General features: G+C 40.0%; 1 protein-coding gene across 1 annotated transcript; it reads right to left on the bottom strand.

Moving 5' to 3' along the window:
• Positions 1-613: 613 nt before the first annotated feature.
• On the bottom strand, positions 614-13746 carry rhot2 (ras homolog family member T2). The gene is made up of 19 exons (XM_051939091.1): positions 13552-13746; positions 12726-12784; positions 10661-10742; positions 10478-10521; positions 9228-9281; positions 9050-9102; positions 8264-8372; positions 7972-8073; positions 7769-7867; positions 7559-7667; positions 7340-7460; positions 7128-7212; positions 6865-7010; positions 6632-6732; positions 4745-4875; positions 4524-4604; positions 4312-4434; positions 2735-2937; positions 614-1972 (listed from the first exon to the last, which is right to left on the bottom strand). The coding sequence occupies exons 1-19, from the start codon at positions 13586-13588 to the stop codon at positions 1855-1857; spliced, it is 1857 nt and encodes a 618-aa protein (XP_051795051.1). The 5' UTR covers positions 13589-13746; the 3' UTR covers positions 614-1854.
• Between the last annotated feature and the right edge of the window lie 3505 nt (positions 13747-17251).

Below are 17251 nucleotides of genomic sequence, written 5' to 3'. Positions count from 1 at the left end.
ATCCTGTGGTGCCTCCCAGGAACAGCACCTCCAATGCAGTTGTGGGTCTGAGGCGGCAGCAGCCAAACTGGAGTCAAACTAATGATGAAAGTCAAGATTACATAGAAATTACATTCTACAAACCGTTATTCATTCCGCTGCTTAAAGACAAGAGTAAGATCATCACACAAACCTTGTTAAACAGCTCCTGGATGAAAGATTAAAGAGGAGCACCCGTTCAAGCTTCTTGCTGCTGCTTTGTGAGAGGTGCAAAAGGGCAGTAATTGGCGCTGCATCAACACAGTAATCCAATTTCCAAAGAACAGCAGAATACCCATTTTGAAATAAATTATGTTAGACACAAATGTGGTTTCTGTGACTAAGATCATATGGCATTTAGACCACACTATGTGAAACAACAAAGCCTCCTTTGACTCATTCACTCGAACACACATACAGTATTATGTGTGGAGTTAAGTCTCTGAGGTCTGACACTTTTATATAAATCCTGGAAACAAAAAAAATCTGTCAAATCAAGATCCAAAAAAGCAACCACTGTCAAATATATAACATTAACAGGAGGCAGAGCATTCACAACATATCCCTCATCCCAACACCCACAACGTCTTTTGGGTCAAAGTCTCCACCCAGTGCAGTCGGGTCTTTTATTTAGCATCTAAATCAGTTCACTTTCAGTAAGAAAACAGCATTTTAAAAGTCAAAGAAATGTGTCCTGCAGAAAGAGCAGGCCCCCGCCTCAATCAACAACACAGACACTATCATGACTGACTTGTGTGATGAAAACAATACAATGGCAGATAGTGTAACACAGTCAAACTGCATGCCCAGTGGCAGGTGCATGTAAATAGAGAAATTACTAATTACTAATCTATTTCAGTCTCAATTAAAACGAATTCCAATTCATTCTGAACAGAAAGGAGGGAAACTGAGCAGAAGCAGAGATCAATCTGACCACATTTTGTCTTGCGATTTATAATTTTCAAGTTTTACCTGGCTTCGTATTAGAGAAGACGTTTTTCGCTTTCTTGCAAATGCAAACCTTTGTCTTCCACATAAAGCAATCTTTATCATGCACAAAGAGAAATCTCTCTGCTACAGCATTTCTGTAGATGCCTTACTGCTAAAAATATTTTAACAATAAGATTCAAGCTAAATACAATGTATTCTCAGGCAAAATGATATGCCTAAGGGCAGGCAACATGCTACGATTATTCACTGCTGATGGAGTTATTTGGCAAATTGGACAGGTCCATTTTCTATTGTGTCTTGGAAAAAGAAAAATGTTCATTTAGGATTTTGAGCGACAGCCAATCATTTGCTAAAATGCTTCATGTGCTCCCCTTTGGTTCTATAGTCTGTTAATTTTGGCATTTTTCTATTATGCTTGGGAAACACTGCATGTATAGAAAAACCTCACTCCTAAAACTCATTAGAAGATTAAGGGGATAGCACTGCTGTCTTCCTGCATTTCTTCCCCAATGATAAAGCACCTTTTTGGACACTAACAGTAGCAGTTCTTTGTGCATCAAGCGCGGACAGGCTAACCCCTACTTAGCCTGGTTAGATAAGGCAGCAAAAGCTGGGCACGGCAGCACAGGGAATAACATGATCATCATCAGCTTCCAATTGCCTCTGGACTGTTGCGATGAACTGACTTCAAAGTGGAGAGGTCAGACAGTGAGAATGGCAGAGATATGGAAAGTTTCCTTTGAGTCTTCAGGGTAAAAAGTAGGAGGATGAGGGCTTCGTCACGTTCAAACTGCAATGCTTCTGGATCTGGCATCAGAGGTTTGGTCATGATGGATGCAGCATCAGGTTGACAAACGAATGATAAATCACCCAACTAGCTGTTGGTCATTTCAGTCTGGCAAAGGCTCTGTAGATAGCAAAACCCAGAACTGCAACCACAGCCGAGCCCAACGCCACTCTCAGCCAGAATGATGTGTTGCTCATGTCTGAACCATTCAGGTGTCTGCAGATGGGACGAAGAAAAAATTACAAATGGTTAGCAATAATAAACAATGCACAGATACTACATTTGAAGAGCTATATTTTGCGTATTTACAGGTTCATAATGATATTTTTAGGGTATACTGTAATGTTTATACACCTAAATGTTCAACAACACATGTGCTTCTCTCATTTTGTACATTGCTGCAGCACTTCTTCTCACCCTGTCTGAAACATTCCATTTTAACTCCTGGCTCTTTAAGGTTCCCGTCACTAAAAAGCTCAGTCAGCTCTCATTGGACAGCTTGCTCAACAAAAGTAAGTTAATGTTGGCTCATACTGTAATTCCAGATCTTTGAGTACAGGGATGTAGAATTAGCAGAAGCAGGTGAAGTGAAGACTTCCTGTGAGGAAGCTACTCATTCTATATTTGAGGGTGTGTTAAACTTAAAGCAGAAAAGCTGGGACTTCAAATAATACGTTTCAACCAGGTAAGGAGCAGTGCAGGAAGGAATTACATCCATTGGAGCGGGCTTTCTAAGTTTGTTGACCATTTACATGCACAAAGCACGGATTTAAAGGAAAGCTTAAGAAGCCTAATACTGGCTCTTCAACAATACAAGCGTCTATATTTTTTACTTTTCTAGCACCACCTTGATTATAAACAGCACACCAGAGCAGACTGAGAAGACAATCACATTTGATTTTCAATCTTTTTAACCTTCTTAAAATCCTTCTAGATGTCAGTGACTGAGTAGCAGTCGTTTGTGTAACTCAAACGTACGGGTACATTGCTGCCCAGCCGAGCCTGGTGTAGATGTTCTTGCTGGTGGAGTCGAGTAACAGGCTGGAGAAGGGCAGCGGTGGAGGCAGTCTGTGTTTATAACAGAACTCTGCTGGAGTCATCCCGTGAAACTGCTTGACTTCAGAAAGGTCCACCTTGGAGGCAACCAGCACACATGGGATGTTGCTCTCCATGTAGTGTTGCTAAACAAAAAAAATGGGATCAAGAGTTTAGTTAACACAGAAGTCATTGTATTGTCTAAAAGGGGCCCTAATAAAATTCTGATAACTTATTGTAATATATGACTGATGTTGCTAGACACCCTCTGAAATTAGCAGTTTTTAAGTACTTGACAGTAATGAAGTTAAATCACAAGTTGTGTACAAATGGCGCTTTTGATTAAACTAGTAATCAGAATAACATGATGGCAATTAAATATTCCTCCTGCAAACATCATGATCACAATTGAAAACCAACTCAGGAATATTTTTGAAAAGGTAGTTTATGTTCTTTATAATTCTTGTGACAGATAAAAATGGACATGCATACAGTCCTAATGACTTATTTTTTTGGTCCTTTTTGCCCTTATTATATAGAAAAGTGTGGAGAGAGACAGGAAAGGTGGGGGAATCACATGTAAATGGCCACAGGCTGGATTTGAACCAACAACTGCTGTGTCAGGGACTACATTCCGTTTACGGGTCGCCCGCTCAGACGGGTGCCCCGTCCTGATAACTTTTTTAAATTTTCACCCATGTCTCTCTTCATCTCAATAACTGCCCTCAAACATTTATAGCCTTTATCCAAGTGGTTTATCTTTCCCAGGGTAAAGCTTTGTCATGAGATCTCTTTACTAGGGCTGGCCCGAATAGTGGTTTCTGGCCTCCGAATATTCGGGCCCTATTAAAGACGAATATCCGGATATTCATTCCGCCCCGTAACGTCCGACCGGGGAAGACACCGGTCTTCAGCATCTTGTCTTGTGTTTATGCAATGAAGTGAAGCATGACTGGCCATTCGAGTGGTGTTTACAAACACGAATGGAGGAGCCGAAATGAGCCGAAGAACACGGCGGGATGAGCCAAAAATGGGCTCCGCCGGCGGCGAATATTCGGATACCAAAATTAATATCCGGATACTGCCGTAGCGAACGAATATTCGGATATTCAGGTCCAGCCCTACTCTTTACCAGGAGATTCTGAATCATGGCAGGATCTGCTGTTCTCCTGTTTATTAAGTGACATAATATTTACAGACTGAAGCTTTGCTTGATTACAAATCAAAGCAATAATGAAGATTGAAGCACGTCAATATGTCTCCCTTGCTATTCTATTCATTATTATTGATTATCTAACCCTGGCAATTTTCAGCTCTCCATAACTTGCTTTTTGTAATTACATATATGGACAGTAGAGACTGCTAAAGACTAGAGAGTATTAATGCATCAACTAGGCCGATTGTGTGCAACCACAAAAGACAATCAAGGAGATAGAAACCAATCTCAATGATACAAATTAAAATTACAATGAATTAACACTTAATCTTTTAAAGGTTCCTTTTACATTTTTGTGACTGACCTTGTATATGCTGGCACAATAGTCGAAGGAATGCGGGTCACTGGTGTCATACATGAGACAAGCAACATCACAGAAGGCATCCGACGCCTTCAGGAACTCCATCTCCACATCTACTTCATTGAGCTGCAGAGGAAGGGCAAGAGTGGTACTCAAGCTTTAGCCAGGGTCAGAGGGTAAGGGTGAGCATTAGGATAAGCATAGGAGCTACTTACAATAAGGTACTTCTCCTGGTTGCTGACTTGGACAGTATTTATGACGTACGGGGAGAAGGCACTGGTGGAATTTCCCTTATTCTATGAAAACCAAAGAAAGGAGAAAAAAAACAGTTGCATGTCAGCAATAATAATACAATTAATGATGGAGACCAATATATCACACCTTAATAATGCAATGCATGACAGTTTTGACGCCAGATCAGTTGTTGGTTCCATACCGCAATGTTGCGGCCCACAAAGGCCTGGAGAAAGGCCGTCTTCCCCGTTCCTCTCGGTCCAATCACCTTGCAGAGAAACACTGTCCGCTGTGTCTGGCGCTTTTCCAGGTCTACCCGTTTCTCCCGTGTCACTGTAAAGCACACAAATAGACAATGTAAACAACACGCAAACTCATCTGAAAACTGGCATTTTCTTAATTTTCCAGGCAGCATTCATAGCTCTGAGGTTGAAGGCCAACATGTTCATTAGAAAGGAGTCAGCAAAGGACAGAATTCTTGCACCTGTTTAGACAGATGAAGCTGCCACAGGAGCTTGAGTTCTTGTATATGGCAAGAAGGGTCACTTCTCTAGTGTTTCATCATTGTTTCACTCATCTTATTCACCACACAGAACATACCAGGTTACAGATCAGCTTGTAGAAAACATGTATGCTGACCAGTTTATCTTTGAGGAATTGTAGCTGCTTCATCTAAGATCTCATCAACAAAATGTTATGTGCAATAATAATAAATATTATGAAGATCCAGACTGTAAAAAATGTATGTCCCTCTTAACAGGCCTGCTTAGTATCTCAGATAATTAGTAACTCCACTCTTGGTCTTTAAAATGTTTCCCAACATACATGATAGGGATGTATAAAGTGGCTGCTTAGTTTAATTCATTACATTTAACATGCGCTGAACAAGTAAAATGAATGTATGTATTGATGAACTCAAACCTTGGGTAAAGTGACCTCTAGTGGCAGTCAAGGTGCTACTGCAATGTACACCAACCAGAGTCTTTTTTAGAAAATACCAATTAAGTTTGTGGTTAGAGGAAACACTCAACCACAAGAAAACGCGACTAAAATTATTGGAGAAATAAAAGAAGGAGAGAGAACTTCTTGAATTCAAAACACTAACCGTACACAAACTGCAACATTTGTCCAAGATCTAGTTGTAAGTAGATGTTACCCAAATCCAAAGGGTTTATCCTCTGTAAAGTAGCTATTAGAGGATCTCAGTGACTATCAAGAACCACTCTGAATAGTCACACTTGACTCAGCTAATCGTCTACCTAAACTGTAGTTTGTCAACTAAAACTGTTCTGCACTAGGGAATCACTAAAGCCTCCCGACTCAGTCCTCCAGAAGCACTATTTCAACTCCGTATCAAAATATGTGACTGACAACCCAACTGACAGGTGATCAGAGAAGGCCGCTGACACCAGCCTGACCTGAATGATACATTAGCATGGCTAAAAATAAAGCACAATAGCAATTATCATCAATACTACTTAATAAACTGTTAATTCATCACAGAATACAGGCTAAATCAACTTTCGTAAAAAAAAAAAAAAAAACACAAACAAGACCTAATTCAATCTTTCCCTGGTCTCTCTGACACCTATAGGGCGAGTTCAACAAAAGGGTGCTTGCAGAGAGTGAGACATATTATAGCACACTTTCAATCTTGTTGACACATTCCTGACAAATGCTCTTTAAACTGGCCCCAGTATGTCTGTACAGACACCCTTCTAATGACTTTAATGTCCTTATGCAAGTTCAGTTATGAATCCCTGATTTAATAATGAGTAATTATTAAGTGCATTAGATATCAAATCATACATACCTAAATGGATTAACAGAAATACAATCTAAAAACTCCCTACTCAACGTGACCTATCTATTTACATCTTATGCAGCAAATGCATATGTATGTTAATCTATCAGGTTACAGTGGACAAGATTAAGGCTGGTAATCCTCCTATAGTGCTTAACTATGAGAACAGGATAAAAGAAAGATCCATATCTCCGATATTCCATAGTGGAATTGTCTTAACCTTTGTAATATTTACAGTGTGTCATGTGTCAAGATTGCCTAAAACTGGCAATGTCAATCACACACCTGTGACTGCAGCAGTCTGTGACTCCTGTTCAGTGAGGAGAGGGAAGCCTAGGTATCCTAGATGCTCCAGGCAACGGTGGATGTCAAGGTATGCAGAAAGCCTACATGTGAAAGGCATACATGTGAGCTTTGAACAGTGCAGACTATAAACTGCCTTTACGTGCAGTAACGCATATTTCTAGAGCATGCTTACTCGTGCATAAAAGTCAGCAACCATTTAATAAGATACTTACATCCACTGACAGAGGTAGCCGTGATTAGAGATGTAGCCCTCGTCTGTGGTTGGGACAGTCATGTACACTTCTGCACCCCATGGCATGTAAGGGCATACACAGAACAAGTTCCTGAGCTCTGCCGGTGACAGAGCCGAGTCCTTATCCTAAGACAGGAAAAGAAACCACTTCTTTAAAACAAGGAAATCTTATACTATTTAACAATGAGACTGACATTAACAAAGAGATACACTGTGACTCAAGTGGTAAAGATTGCTACTCACTTCATCATATTTGTCAAACAACCGCTGGAGGAACTGGTGACCTAAATGATTGAGCTCTGTGGTGCAGCCTACAGGAACTCGTAGTCTGACAGCAGAAAAACAACAATTAGATATTTACATAATTGAGCATTCCCGACTAATGTGTGCAAACAACAAAAACACAGTTACAGGCAATTTAGGATTTTACAGCATATAACAGACACCACACATACTCGGGGTAAAGATAATCATCAGTCAGCTCAAGGTTGTCATCGTAACCAAACTTCCTGAGGATAGTCCATGTGGTTTCATGCCGGCCCCTCTGGATAAATAATGTATTAAGGAACAAGAAACCTGCAAAAGAGGAGATGTGATACTTGGCCATTAGTTGAATGTGACCCTTTAACAACAAGATATAAAGTTCCATGCTCTCATTCATGACTGTTTTTTACCATTTAGCGTGAGGCCATTGTCCTGTACCCCTTCGCTGGTGTTCTTCCAAACTACAGTCTTCACATCTTCTAAGGCTTGAGGCGCCAAAGGATTCCCGAAACAAGATTTCTACAAAAAAAAAAAAAAAAGGGAAGATTTGGTTGTTTTTTTTAAACAGCTGGCAAAATATTTTGTCTGACCAATACTTGAGAAAACATGCTAATTGGCACCTGAAAGCTATTGAGCTCAGCATCACTTAGAATGCGGTCGTTGTCCTGGTCGGATATGTAGAATATTCTGCTGAGTGCTCGAACGCATAACGGTTTAAGCTGGAGGAAAAAAATGGAAATTGAACGTTGGGTATTAATTTGTTTGTGAGCACTTGTGTGAACAACTGGATGAATCCACAATCCATAAGCGGCATCTAGCTGACCTGTTTGTCCTCAGGGTCATAAAGAGGAGCAGTTGGGTGGAGAACTGCCTTCTGTGCATAGTAGAACAGCTCTGAAATGTTTTTGAGATTCTTTGCAGAACACTTGAAAAAGAAAGCCAGCAGAAAGAATATTTTAGATAAAACTACCAATGCAATCTTAACGTGCGATAACGTGTGTAAATGTTTGTGTAAAACCAGGCAGCCACATGTGTGTCAATGGTAAAGTTAGCTGGTATGTACAGACTGGAGTGATTAGCACACTGGATAAGTCTGTGAAAAAGTTGAGCTTTACCTCAACACATGTCTCAATCTCAGAGAACTGGTTCATGATGGGAAGAATGGTTTCCATTGAACTCCCACTGCGGAGATCAGACTTGTTTCCCACAAGAATGATTGGAACCCTGATAAAGCAAACAGTGACAGGGTAACTTTCAGCACACCACCACTATGATTCTGCAGTGCAGGATAAAATTACGGGATTCAAACACTGTTTAATGAAAGACACTTATTCCACACATTTGGGGCATTAAGCTGATGCTCTTGAATGCTTCTCAGGTCAAGTAAATGAAATGGTAAAAGTCTCCGGTCTTTAGATTACAAAGTTTGTCACAACTACACGTAAACACTGAGAAGGAGTCCAAAGTTCAACAGACAAGCTGAGCTCAGGCAACACACACCCATGAACAGCTAATACATGCACCCTGACGAAGGATCTGAGTCAAAATCCATTGATTACTCATTTTTAGGCCCGAGCCCCTGGTAGCCCAGTATTTTGGACGGTGTTGCTGTGGCCAACATGTCAAATATTGTCATAATGCAGCAATGAATGAGCATGGCTCCTGTTTGCACATTTGTAAATATTTTGATGAAATTTTGATGTACACTCGCCAGAAAAAAACGGGGCAGGTCAGGGTCGGCGGCCGGCGAGGGCCTTTTGACGCCGCTTGCGGCTTTAATTTAGGATTATTATTACTAAAACCAAAGTTCCTTGGAAACGCCTTGGACTGCTAACCAATAAGGACCTCAATTAATAGGAAATGTTACACTCATTATTTCTTCATCTTTAGCTGGTACATACTTGTTCCCTTTCTCTGCATCTCCATTGACAAGAGGTATCCATTTGGTCTTGATCTGAAAAACAAAACAGAGGATGGGACACAAAATTATATTCTGAAAGTATTAAGTACATGTAATATGCAGTATTTGGAATGCTTGCATAGTACTGGAGAATACTAGCTAAAGAAGGAGGTTACTACCTTGTCTATCGTGTCCTCATTGGTGACATCATACACTACACACACCACATTAGCCTGTGTGGGTTGGAAAAAGGAAACTTACTTTATACCAAAAAAAAAAAAAAGACAGACATTCAACCTTTTTCATTTAAACCACTGGCACATCCCTGACTTTCAATACACATGTACTGACAGTCAATAGAAACTTTGAGGTAGAAATGTACGCAGAATTCTACTTGTCGGGGGGTTGTAATTATTCATTGTGGATTTACTGATGATCTAGTGCCCTGGTCGTTGAGATAATGATGAGTTGTCATTTTGTCATGATTCATTGCACATGGGTTGGTCACTTTGCAAAAGTGAACCAAATACACACCAAGCAATACTCAGTGAGTATCTGCACAATTTGAGAATGGGTTCTGAAGGCCTATATAAAGGCCCAAAAAAGGCCACCATTGTTAGTCCAGTGAACAGCATCATGCCGCGTCTATCACATGAACAACGTCTCCGGGCACTGGGTATGGTGGAGGCCGGTTTGAGCTACAGTGATGTAGCCAGGCGTATGGGCTGTTCCCAACCCACAATCAGAAGCCTGGTCCAAAGCATGCGCCGAAGGATTGCTGCCAGCATCGAAGCAAATGGAGGCCATACTCGGTATTGACTGTTGTGACTTTGTGTTTGGCAGGGGCCGTTTTCTTTTGTGAAATTCTTTATTTTGAAATCATTCTTGAAACTTTAGATTTTTGTTTCTGTATGCCAATATGCTAAACAAATGATTCATATGAAGAAAATCCAGTTTCGGGCTTCAAAATAAAAATTATGTTGAAAAATATGGTCTCAAAGTTTTTAATGACTGAGTGTATTTTATCATTTCACAGAAAGTGCACTAAAAAATTACCTTAAAAGTAGGATGGTAAAACTGATTGAGTAGTTCTTCATAAAAAATGTATGTAGTATTCAGGTGCCAATTACAATGGGAAAGAAACTTTACGGACAAAAATACCTGGAGCCAGAGGAAGGAAAGGGATCAGGCTCAGGATGTTGTTGCTTTGGGTATTAGGGTTACAAAGCTTAAATCGGCATCGGTTCTCCAAGTATATCAGACTCAGGGAGACTGCTGGACTTTTTGTCTCAGGAAAATTGTGGAAACATTTTTACAGACAAGTTCCGCCTTGATTGCATTTATTTGTATTGTTTCATAAAGTCCACAAGTAGCTCTACCGGTGGAAAGTATGTTTGGTATGTTCATTTGTGCTGTGTGGTGTATTTACTTTGATGATCTCATCTCTGAGAACTTCATCGCTCTGCTCTTTCTCTGTCGGAGTTAAAGACAAACATGGAGAAATGTCAAAGTCATGTCATTCAAACCCACATGCCCGCACCCAAGAAGCGCTGAGATCAACCAAACATGTAAGTAATGAAGGTGCTACATGTTTGCCTTCACGTCATGTTACCCGAGTAGTCCACTATGTGCGTGGGCACCTTCTCTGGAGTCACGTCAGCAGGGATGGTGATCTCTTCAGCTCTGGGGGGAACCTGTTAAGAGATTTTACACCGCAAGCTTTATAAACTTTCGGTCATTTAATCAAACTGCAACAGTCTGTAACACAAGAGCAGATTATTTAATTTCACAGTAAACAGGGACAAACTTATAGTCTTGACCTGACAGGCAATTTTCACTTTTGTAAAACAAAATGTCTTAAAAGTGCATCAGGTACAAGCAAACTACTGCAGAATATAGATTTTTATGCACCATTAAGTGTCTGTTCTGACATCACAAGAAACCTCAAGTGGCAATATGACTGATCAGAATTAAAGAGTACAAGGCAGAGTAGTCCTGAGTTGATTTAATTGTATAGAAACAGCACAAATACGTGTCAAAAGCACATCAAACATGACAATTAAATTGAACCTTTCTTGTTCTTCCACACAAAAAAAGCTGTTACTTTGGATTTAGAATTTGTCAGTCTGCCTAAAAGCAGCAACAGTTTTGAGACAGTTAATGAAATAGCAATTTCAATCAATGCAATCAGCAAAGCCTGAAATTTAGGATACAAGTATGGCAAAAAAAATGACGACACTAACAATGGAATTTATTTATTCAGACTACATTAAAACTTTCAGGGGGTGTTTATGCTTGTCCACTGATCAGCGCATACTCTGCGGTTTAAGCACGCATGCTGTTGTCCACCTGATATAAACCCAGTCTCATTATTCAACAGCCACACCTAGTGCATTTTGTGACACTTCTGACCCAGTGTGCAAACTGTTGTGACAACGGTTTTACAAGTCATGCTGTCGTACAGTTACGCATTCGTCAGTGTGTCATGTGACAATGCTTCATCACATGGTTAAGACAGAACTGAGGCTTAACTTTCAGAAAACTGGATCACAAATCAACCCACAATCTGTTAGAAAAATAACAATGGCATAATTTCCCTAAATCATTTAGTCCTAGTTCAAAGTCCTATCAATCAACACAAGATTTAATGATATAATAGTTTTATTACTATGGTTCATAACTGGGTCACTAATGTCTCTAAACTACTCATTGGTCTGCCTTGTCCTGTATCATGACATGTAGACAAACACTAATGTAAAATTCTGTGAGCATGATATGCTGAAAGTGAAAGATAATATAATCCTGGCAAATGCTATTTGAAATGAGTAGTATGTGTGTGTGAGAAGTATTTAATGTTGAATATTCTAATAAGCACCGATGCCCTGACTGCACTGAAAGAGTGTGAAGGAAAAAAGGCCTAAAAACTGTGTGAGGATGGCTGAAGGGTTGATAAGACATCACATTGTATAATTTGTAACTTTGACGCTTTCTAAGAGATGAAATGTGGAGTGCTCAATATATAAAGGTGTATACTTAAGGTATTATAACTTCTAAAATATATTGGAATCATAATAATTCATACGAGTATATTATGCATGAAATCTGTCACAAAATAATGAGGGCAAGATGGGGAGCAAAAGGTTGAACATGTCTGTGAAACATATCTAATGATAACCTAGTGCACATGTCTACTGAAAAGTAACCCAATGATGAAATATGATACCTTGGTGACAATCTAACCAATGGATTTAGAAAAATATAATGATGTCAAAACTGTCACTCCTATCATACACTCTATGGGCATGGAAAAATTACCAACTCTCACAGTATAAAAGACAACTCAGTACCTTCAGTTTTTTCTTGAGGTGTTAATCACTGTTAAGAACTACTCCTGGATTTTGTATCGACAATAAATCTTGACTTCTCGGTGATTTTTTTTGAAGACCCTTAATGTTAGAACATGGTCAAGTCTTAGACTCTGGCCCTTGATTTGGGATTTCATGAATACATAAAGCTACTAAGGAATTTGGGATTACTGCAGCATAACTGCACAACTACTTGGCTGACAGAGTGCAAGGTAGAGAACAAGAAGCAGATGTTTAGTTACTTGGAGTCAACAAAGGGCATGTTTAAGCGGTTTAAACACAGCAGGAGTGAGTATCTGTGCTCACACTTACCTGTTCAGGGAACTCCTCACCAACCAGAGACATGATGAGCGATGTCTTCCCCACCTTGGCTGTTGGAGAAGAGTATATAAAGACCAGAGACAGGGACTTAAATTTCCAATCGGGCTAACAGCACCTGTAAAAGCAGCTACATATTTTATCAAGTTTGCAAATGTTCTGATATAGACTGAGGTACTCTTTGTTTATATGAAAATAAGCCAACACTGTTCTATTCCAATTGCACAGTATGCAGCATGTGCATTTAGTCGGACGCAAATTGTTTCACTCTAAAGTCAATGCAGTCACATGAAAGTTAATTCTAACACATAGTTTTTAGCATCTGAACGGTTTTGATGCTAATAAGCTAATGAGGCAACTGCAAGAATGCAGGTAATTCCGGGCAAGCTAACATGCCGATGCCTTGCAACTTAGGGATACATGTAGAACAACAAACGGCAGCCTAAATACATCTGTGTATTCTATACTGTGAATTTCTGAGGGTAATTGGTTAGTTAGTCGAATATAACTAAAAGTACTACCGTTATAGCAGCAATCCAACGGAAGTTAACAACTAGCATAATTAACCGTTACAACTTTACAGTAAAAACACTGTGAGCCAACATGGCGGAATTTGACATTTGGAAAGTTGCCACTTCACATGAAACACGTCGCTTCATTTCATGGGGCAAAACTACTCCAGAGACTTTAATTTCCACTTTTAAGCGGGTGTCGCCACCAAGAGTAACCGAAGTAATTTCAGCTCCAAGTTAGTTAGCTGCTGCTGCTAATGTTTGCTAGCTGTTTAGCATGTGGCCAGCTGTCAGTTTTAAAGACTTACGTTCCCCCAATAAAAGTATCCTGACGTCTTGTTTCATGTCTCCTCTTTCTTCGAACAACAGCTGGACGAGCCGCGGTACTACAGCGACATTTATCTTTCATTTGAATGTCAAATTTCTAGCTAAAACCAAACGTGTGCCTCCTCACAGCAGTATGCACCCAAGGTGAAACCATACCGTTCCGGTTCACACGGAGGCGCTGTATAAACACGCCCCCTGCTGGAGCAGCTCAGTTTACAGCTGCTGCTCTGAATTTCACCTACAGCAGAATGCCAGTATACATCAGAAGAAAACATAAATACAATTTACGTAAATTTTCTTTTCTGCTTTCTACCTCTGCATAAAATTATAATAACCCCCCCCTTTTAAACTATTATTTTTAATATAACCAAAGCAAATTAGAGACATTATTTTATTCCCAGTAGTTAAATTGGTTATGTAAAAATATATTATTATTTAGTAGCTGATATGCATAGAAAAATGAAATAGATACATTTTGTTTTCAGTAATGTTAAAAATATTTTTAAATATAGCAATGAACGACATCCTAGTTATTTTTTTTACAGACTCTCAGAAAGTACAAATACCACAATCAAAACACTCGGTTAAAAGTTTTTACTATAGTAAAATTAAAATGTTAAATCAAAATGTCATTAACTGTACAAGTAAGTGTGCATTTGAAGCACTTAGGATGTATGCACAATGGCTCATTTCTGAATAGTATAGCATTCTGTATATGGTATTAGCATTTAATTAATGTCTTAAGGTAATAATGTGTGGAGCTCAGTTTAAATACACTATATTGCCAAAAATATTCGCTCACCTGCCTTGACTCACATATGAATGTAAGTGACATCCCATTCCTAATCCATAGGGTTCAATATGACGTCAGTCCACCCTTTGCAGCTATAACAGCTTCAACTCTTCTGGGAAGGCTGTCCACAAGGTTTAAGAGTGTGTTTATGGGAATTTTTGACCATTCTTCCAGAAGCGCATTGGTGAGGTCACACACTGATGTTGGACCAGAAGGCCTGGCTCTCAGTCTCTGCTCTAATTCATCCCAAAGGTTTTCTAACAGGTTGAGGTCAGGACTCTGTGCAGGCTAGTCAAGTTCATCCACACAGTCATGTTGGAAAAGGAGGGGACCAGCTCCAAACTGTTCCCACAAAGTTGGAACTAAGGGGCCAAGCCCAACTCCTGAAAAACAAGCCCACACCATAGTCCCTCCTCCACCAAACTTTACACTTGGCATAACGCAGTCTGCCAAGTATCGTTCTCCTGGCAACCGCCAAACCCAGACTCATCCATCAGATTGCCAGATGGAGAAGTGCCATTCATCACTCCAGAGAAGGCATCTCCACTGCTCTAGAGTCCAGTGGTGGCGTGCTTTACACCACTGCATCCGACGCTTTGCATTGCACTTGGTCATGTCTGGCTTGAATGCAGCTGCTCGGCCATGGAAACCCATTCCATGAAACTCTTTGCTGAAGCACTGTTCTTGAGCTAATCTGAAGGCCACATGAAGTTTGAAGGTCTGTAGTGATTGACTCTGCAGAAAGTTGGTGACCTCTTGGCACTATGCGCCTCAGCATCCGCTGACCCCGCTACATCAGATTACATGGCCTACCACTTGGTGGCTGAGTTGCTGTCATTGCCAAACACTTCCACTTTCTTGTAATACAGCTGACAGTTGACTGTGGAATATTTAGGAGCGAGAAAATGTCAGGACTGGATTTGTTGCACAGGTGGCATCCTATCACAGTTCCACGCTGGAATTCACTGAGCTCCTGAGAGTGACCCATTCTTTGACAAATGTTTCCAAAAGCAGTTGGCATGCCTGAGTGCCTGATTTGATACACCTGTGGCCATGGAAGTGATTGGAACACCTGATTCGGAAAATCTGGATGGGTGAGCTAATACTTTTGGCAATATAGTGTACTTCAGATACTGAGAAGCCATTTAATTGAAAGATTTATATTTTTAAGCAAATCACAGGCTGAATAAAGTCAACCTTGAAAGCAACGTCAGGGTCATGATAATCCTAAGTGCTTCAGTATAAGACAACTGGATTTCTCTCTCTTTTTATGTTATTTTTTGGCCTTTTTCTCTGCTTTATTTAGATAGGCGAAGTGAAAGGCAGACAAGAAATGGGGGAGAAGAGTGGGGGGCAGACATGTAGCAAAGGGCTGCAAGTCATCGGCATTTCTTGTCACCATCAAATTATGAGGTTCAAAACTCATGAATGACCCGACAGTCACATGGGTACAAGTGTTAACTGTGGTGAAACTGCCTGACACAAGCAGCTGATAAGTGGTGTCATCGACCTTCTCTCCTGTTTAGAGTTTAGCATAAAAGTCTTCCTTCTCTCAAACCATCTGTCTTCTCTTTCCAGAACATGAACACTGGTGTACTCAAAGAAGTGTCCCTTATTTTTAGATGTAGACTGCTGAGCTGGGTTTCCTGTGTTGCAGAGCAGCTGTTTAGTCTCCCCTATGTATAGGTCTGTGCACTTCTTGCTGTATTGGACTGCACATACAACCTTACTCTGCTTGTATTGGGGCGTTTTCTGCCCAGGGTGAACCACTTCTCATCCAGGAGTGTTGGTGAATCTGAAATGCATGGGGACAAGGCGTTTCTCAGACAGAGACATTGTAAAAAGTACAATATTTTTGATACAAAATGATGAATGAAGCAGCAAAAATGCAAATACAGAAAGTACAAGGACCTCAGAATTGCATTGAAGTACAATGCTTGAATAAATATATTTACTCTCCCACTACTGATGGCAATAAAACTCTCCCAACTTGAACACTAAGCCATTCAATCATCAAAATTATACACCTCTACCATCTTTCCCATGTACAGCAGTTCTACAAGAGCAAGTGAACATATAAAGGTAGAATTGACAATACTTGTGATATTTTTAGCCTAAGAAAACTCCAGTAACTGATACGAATTTGAATGCTGATGGTCATATATGATCTGGGTTATTTCTGGAAATCTATCCTTTCTGGATTTCCTGCATTCTGCTCCTCTAAGAAAAGTCAGAATTAGGTTTTTGTTGTTTGCTCCATTACACAGTGAGATCTCAAGTTCTCCCAACTAGACAGAAAATAGAAAGGATAATTTGCACTCTCAGCGGTGTGGTTTCACATCAGCTGGTGTTTATGACAGTCTTGGTGCCTGTTAACTGGCTTTGCTGATCTGTATTTGAAGTAGTTGACCTTTTTTTTTTTTTTTACTCAGCCAGTGCTATTAGTGCGTGCATTTTGATCCTTGAATCACATTGTGTACTGTTTTAAACAGAAGTTTTACATTTGTAAAGTTTCAAGAAGAGTTATTCTTTTTCTTTTTTTTGCAAGGGCAGGTGAGGTGGTGGTTTCTACAGAGAACATGCATCATTTCTGAATACTCAACTGGTGAAATGCCCTGACAGAAGTATGACACTCTACCAGTAATTAGAGAAGCTGTCGTTCAATTTGACAAGCCATAATTTAAGTCAAGACAGGATATTATGGGGCTTTTTTCTAAAATTTCTTTTTATAGAAAAAGAATCGGAGGAACATCCAGTACAGTTTTCTGAGCAGTGCACCCATCCACTGGCATTTTGGGCAAAACACTGAATAAAAATACAGATGTCTTTGCCTGCACTATGTGGTGGATCATTCGAGCAGCCCACAAACAATTCCATCCACCACTGAA

The sequence above is a fragment of the Acanthochromis polyacanthus genome, chromosome 19, assembly GCF_021347895.1.
Source record: "Acanthochromis polyacanthus isolate Apoly-LR-REF ecotype Palm Island chromosome 19, KAUST_Apoly_ChrSc, whole genome shotgun sequence".
NCBI lineage: Eukaryota > Metazoa > Chordata > Actinopteri > Pomacentridae > Acanthochromis > Acanthochromis polyacanthus.
The sequence above is the reverse complement of the archived record's forward strand: the minus strand, read 5'-3'. Positions and strand labels throughout refer to the sequence as shown.

Excerpts from the sequence above, each read along its gene's own strand:
- rhot2 (XM_051939091.1), bottom strand. The coding sequence starts at position 13,588 with ATGAAACAAGACGTCAGGATACTTTTATTGGGGGAAC. Across the intron at positions 7,668-7,768 it reads CTGAGCTCAATAGCTTTCAG|AAATCTTGTTTCGGGAATCC; the intron begins GTGCCAATTAGC and ends TTTTTTTTGTAG. Across the intron at positions 7,461-7,558 it reads CAATGGCCTCACGCTAAATG|GTTTCTTGTTCCTTAATACA; the intron begins GTAAAAAACAGT and ends CCTCTTTTGCAG.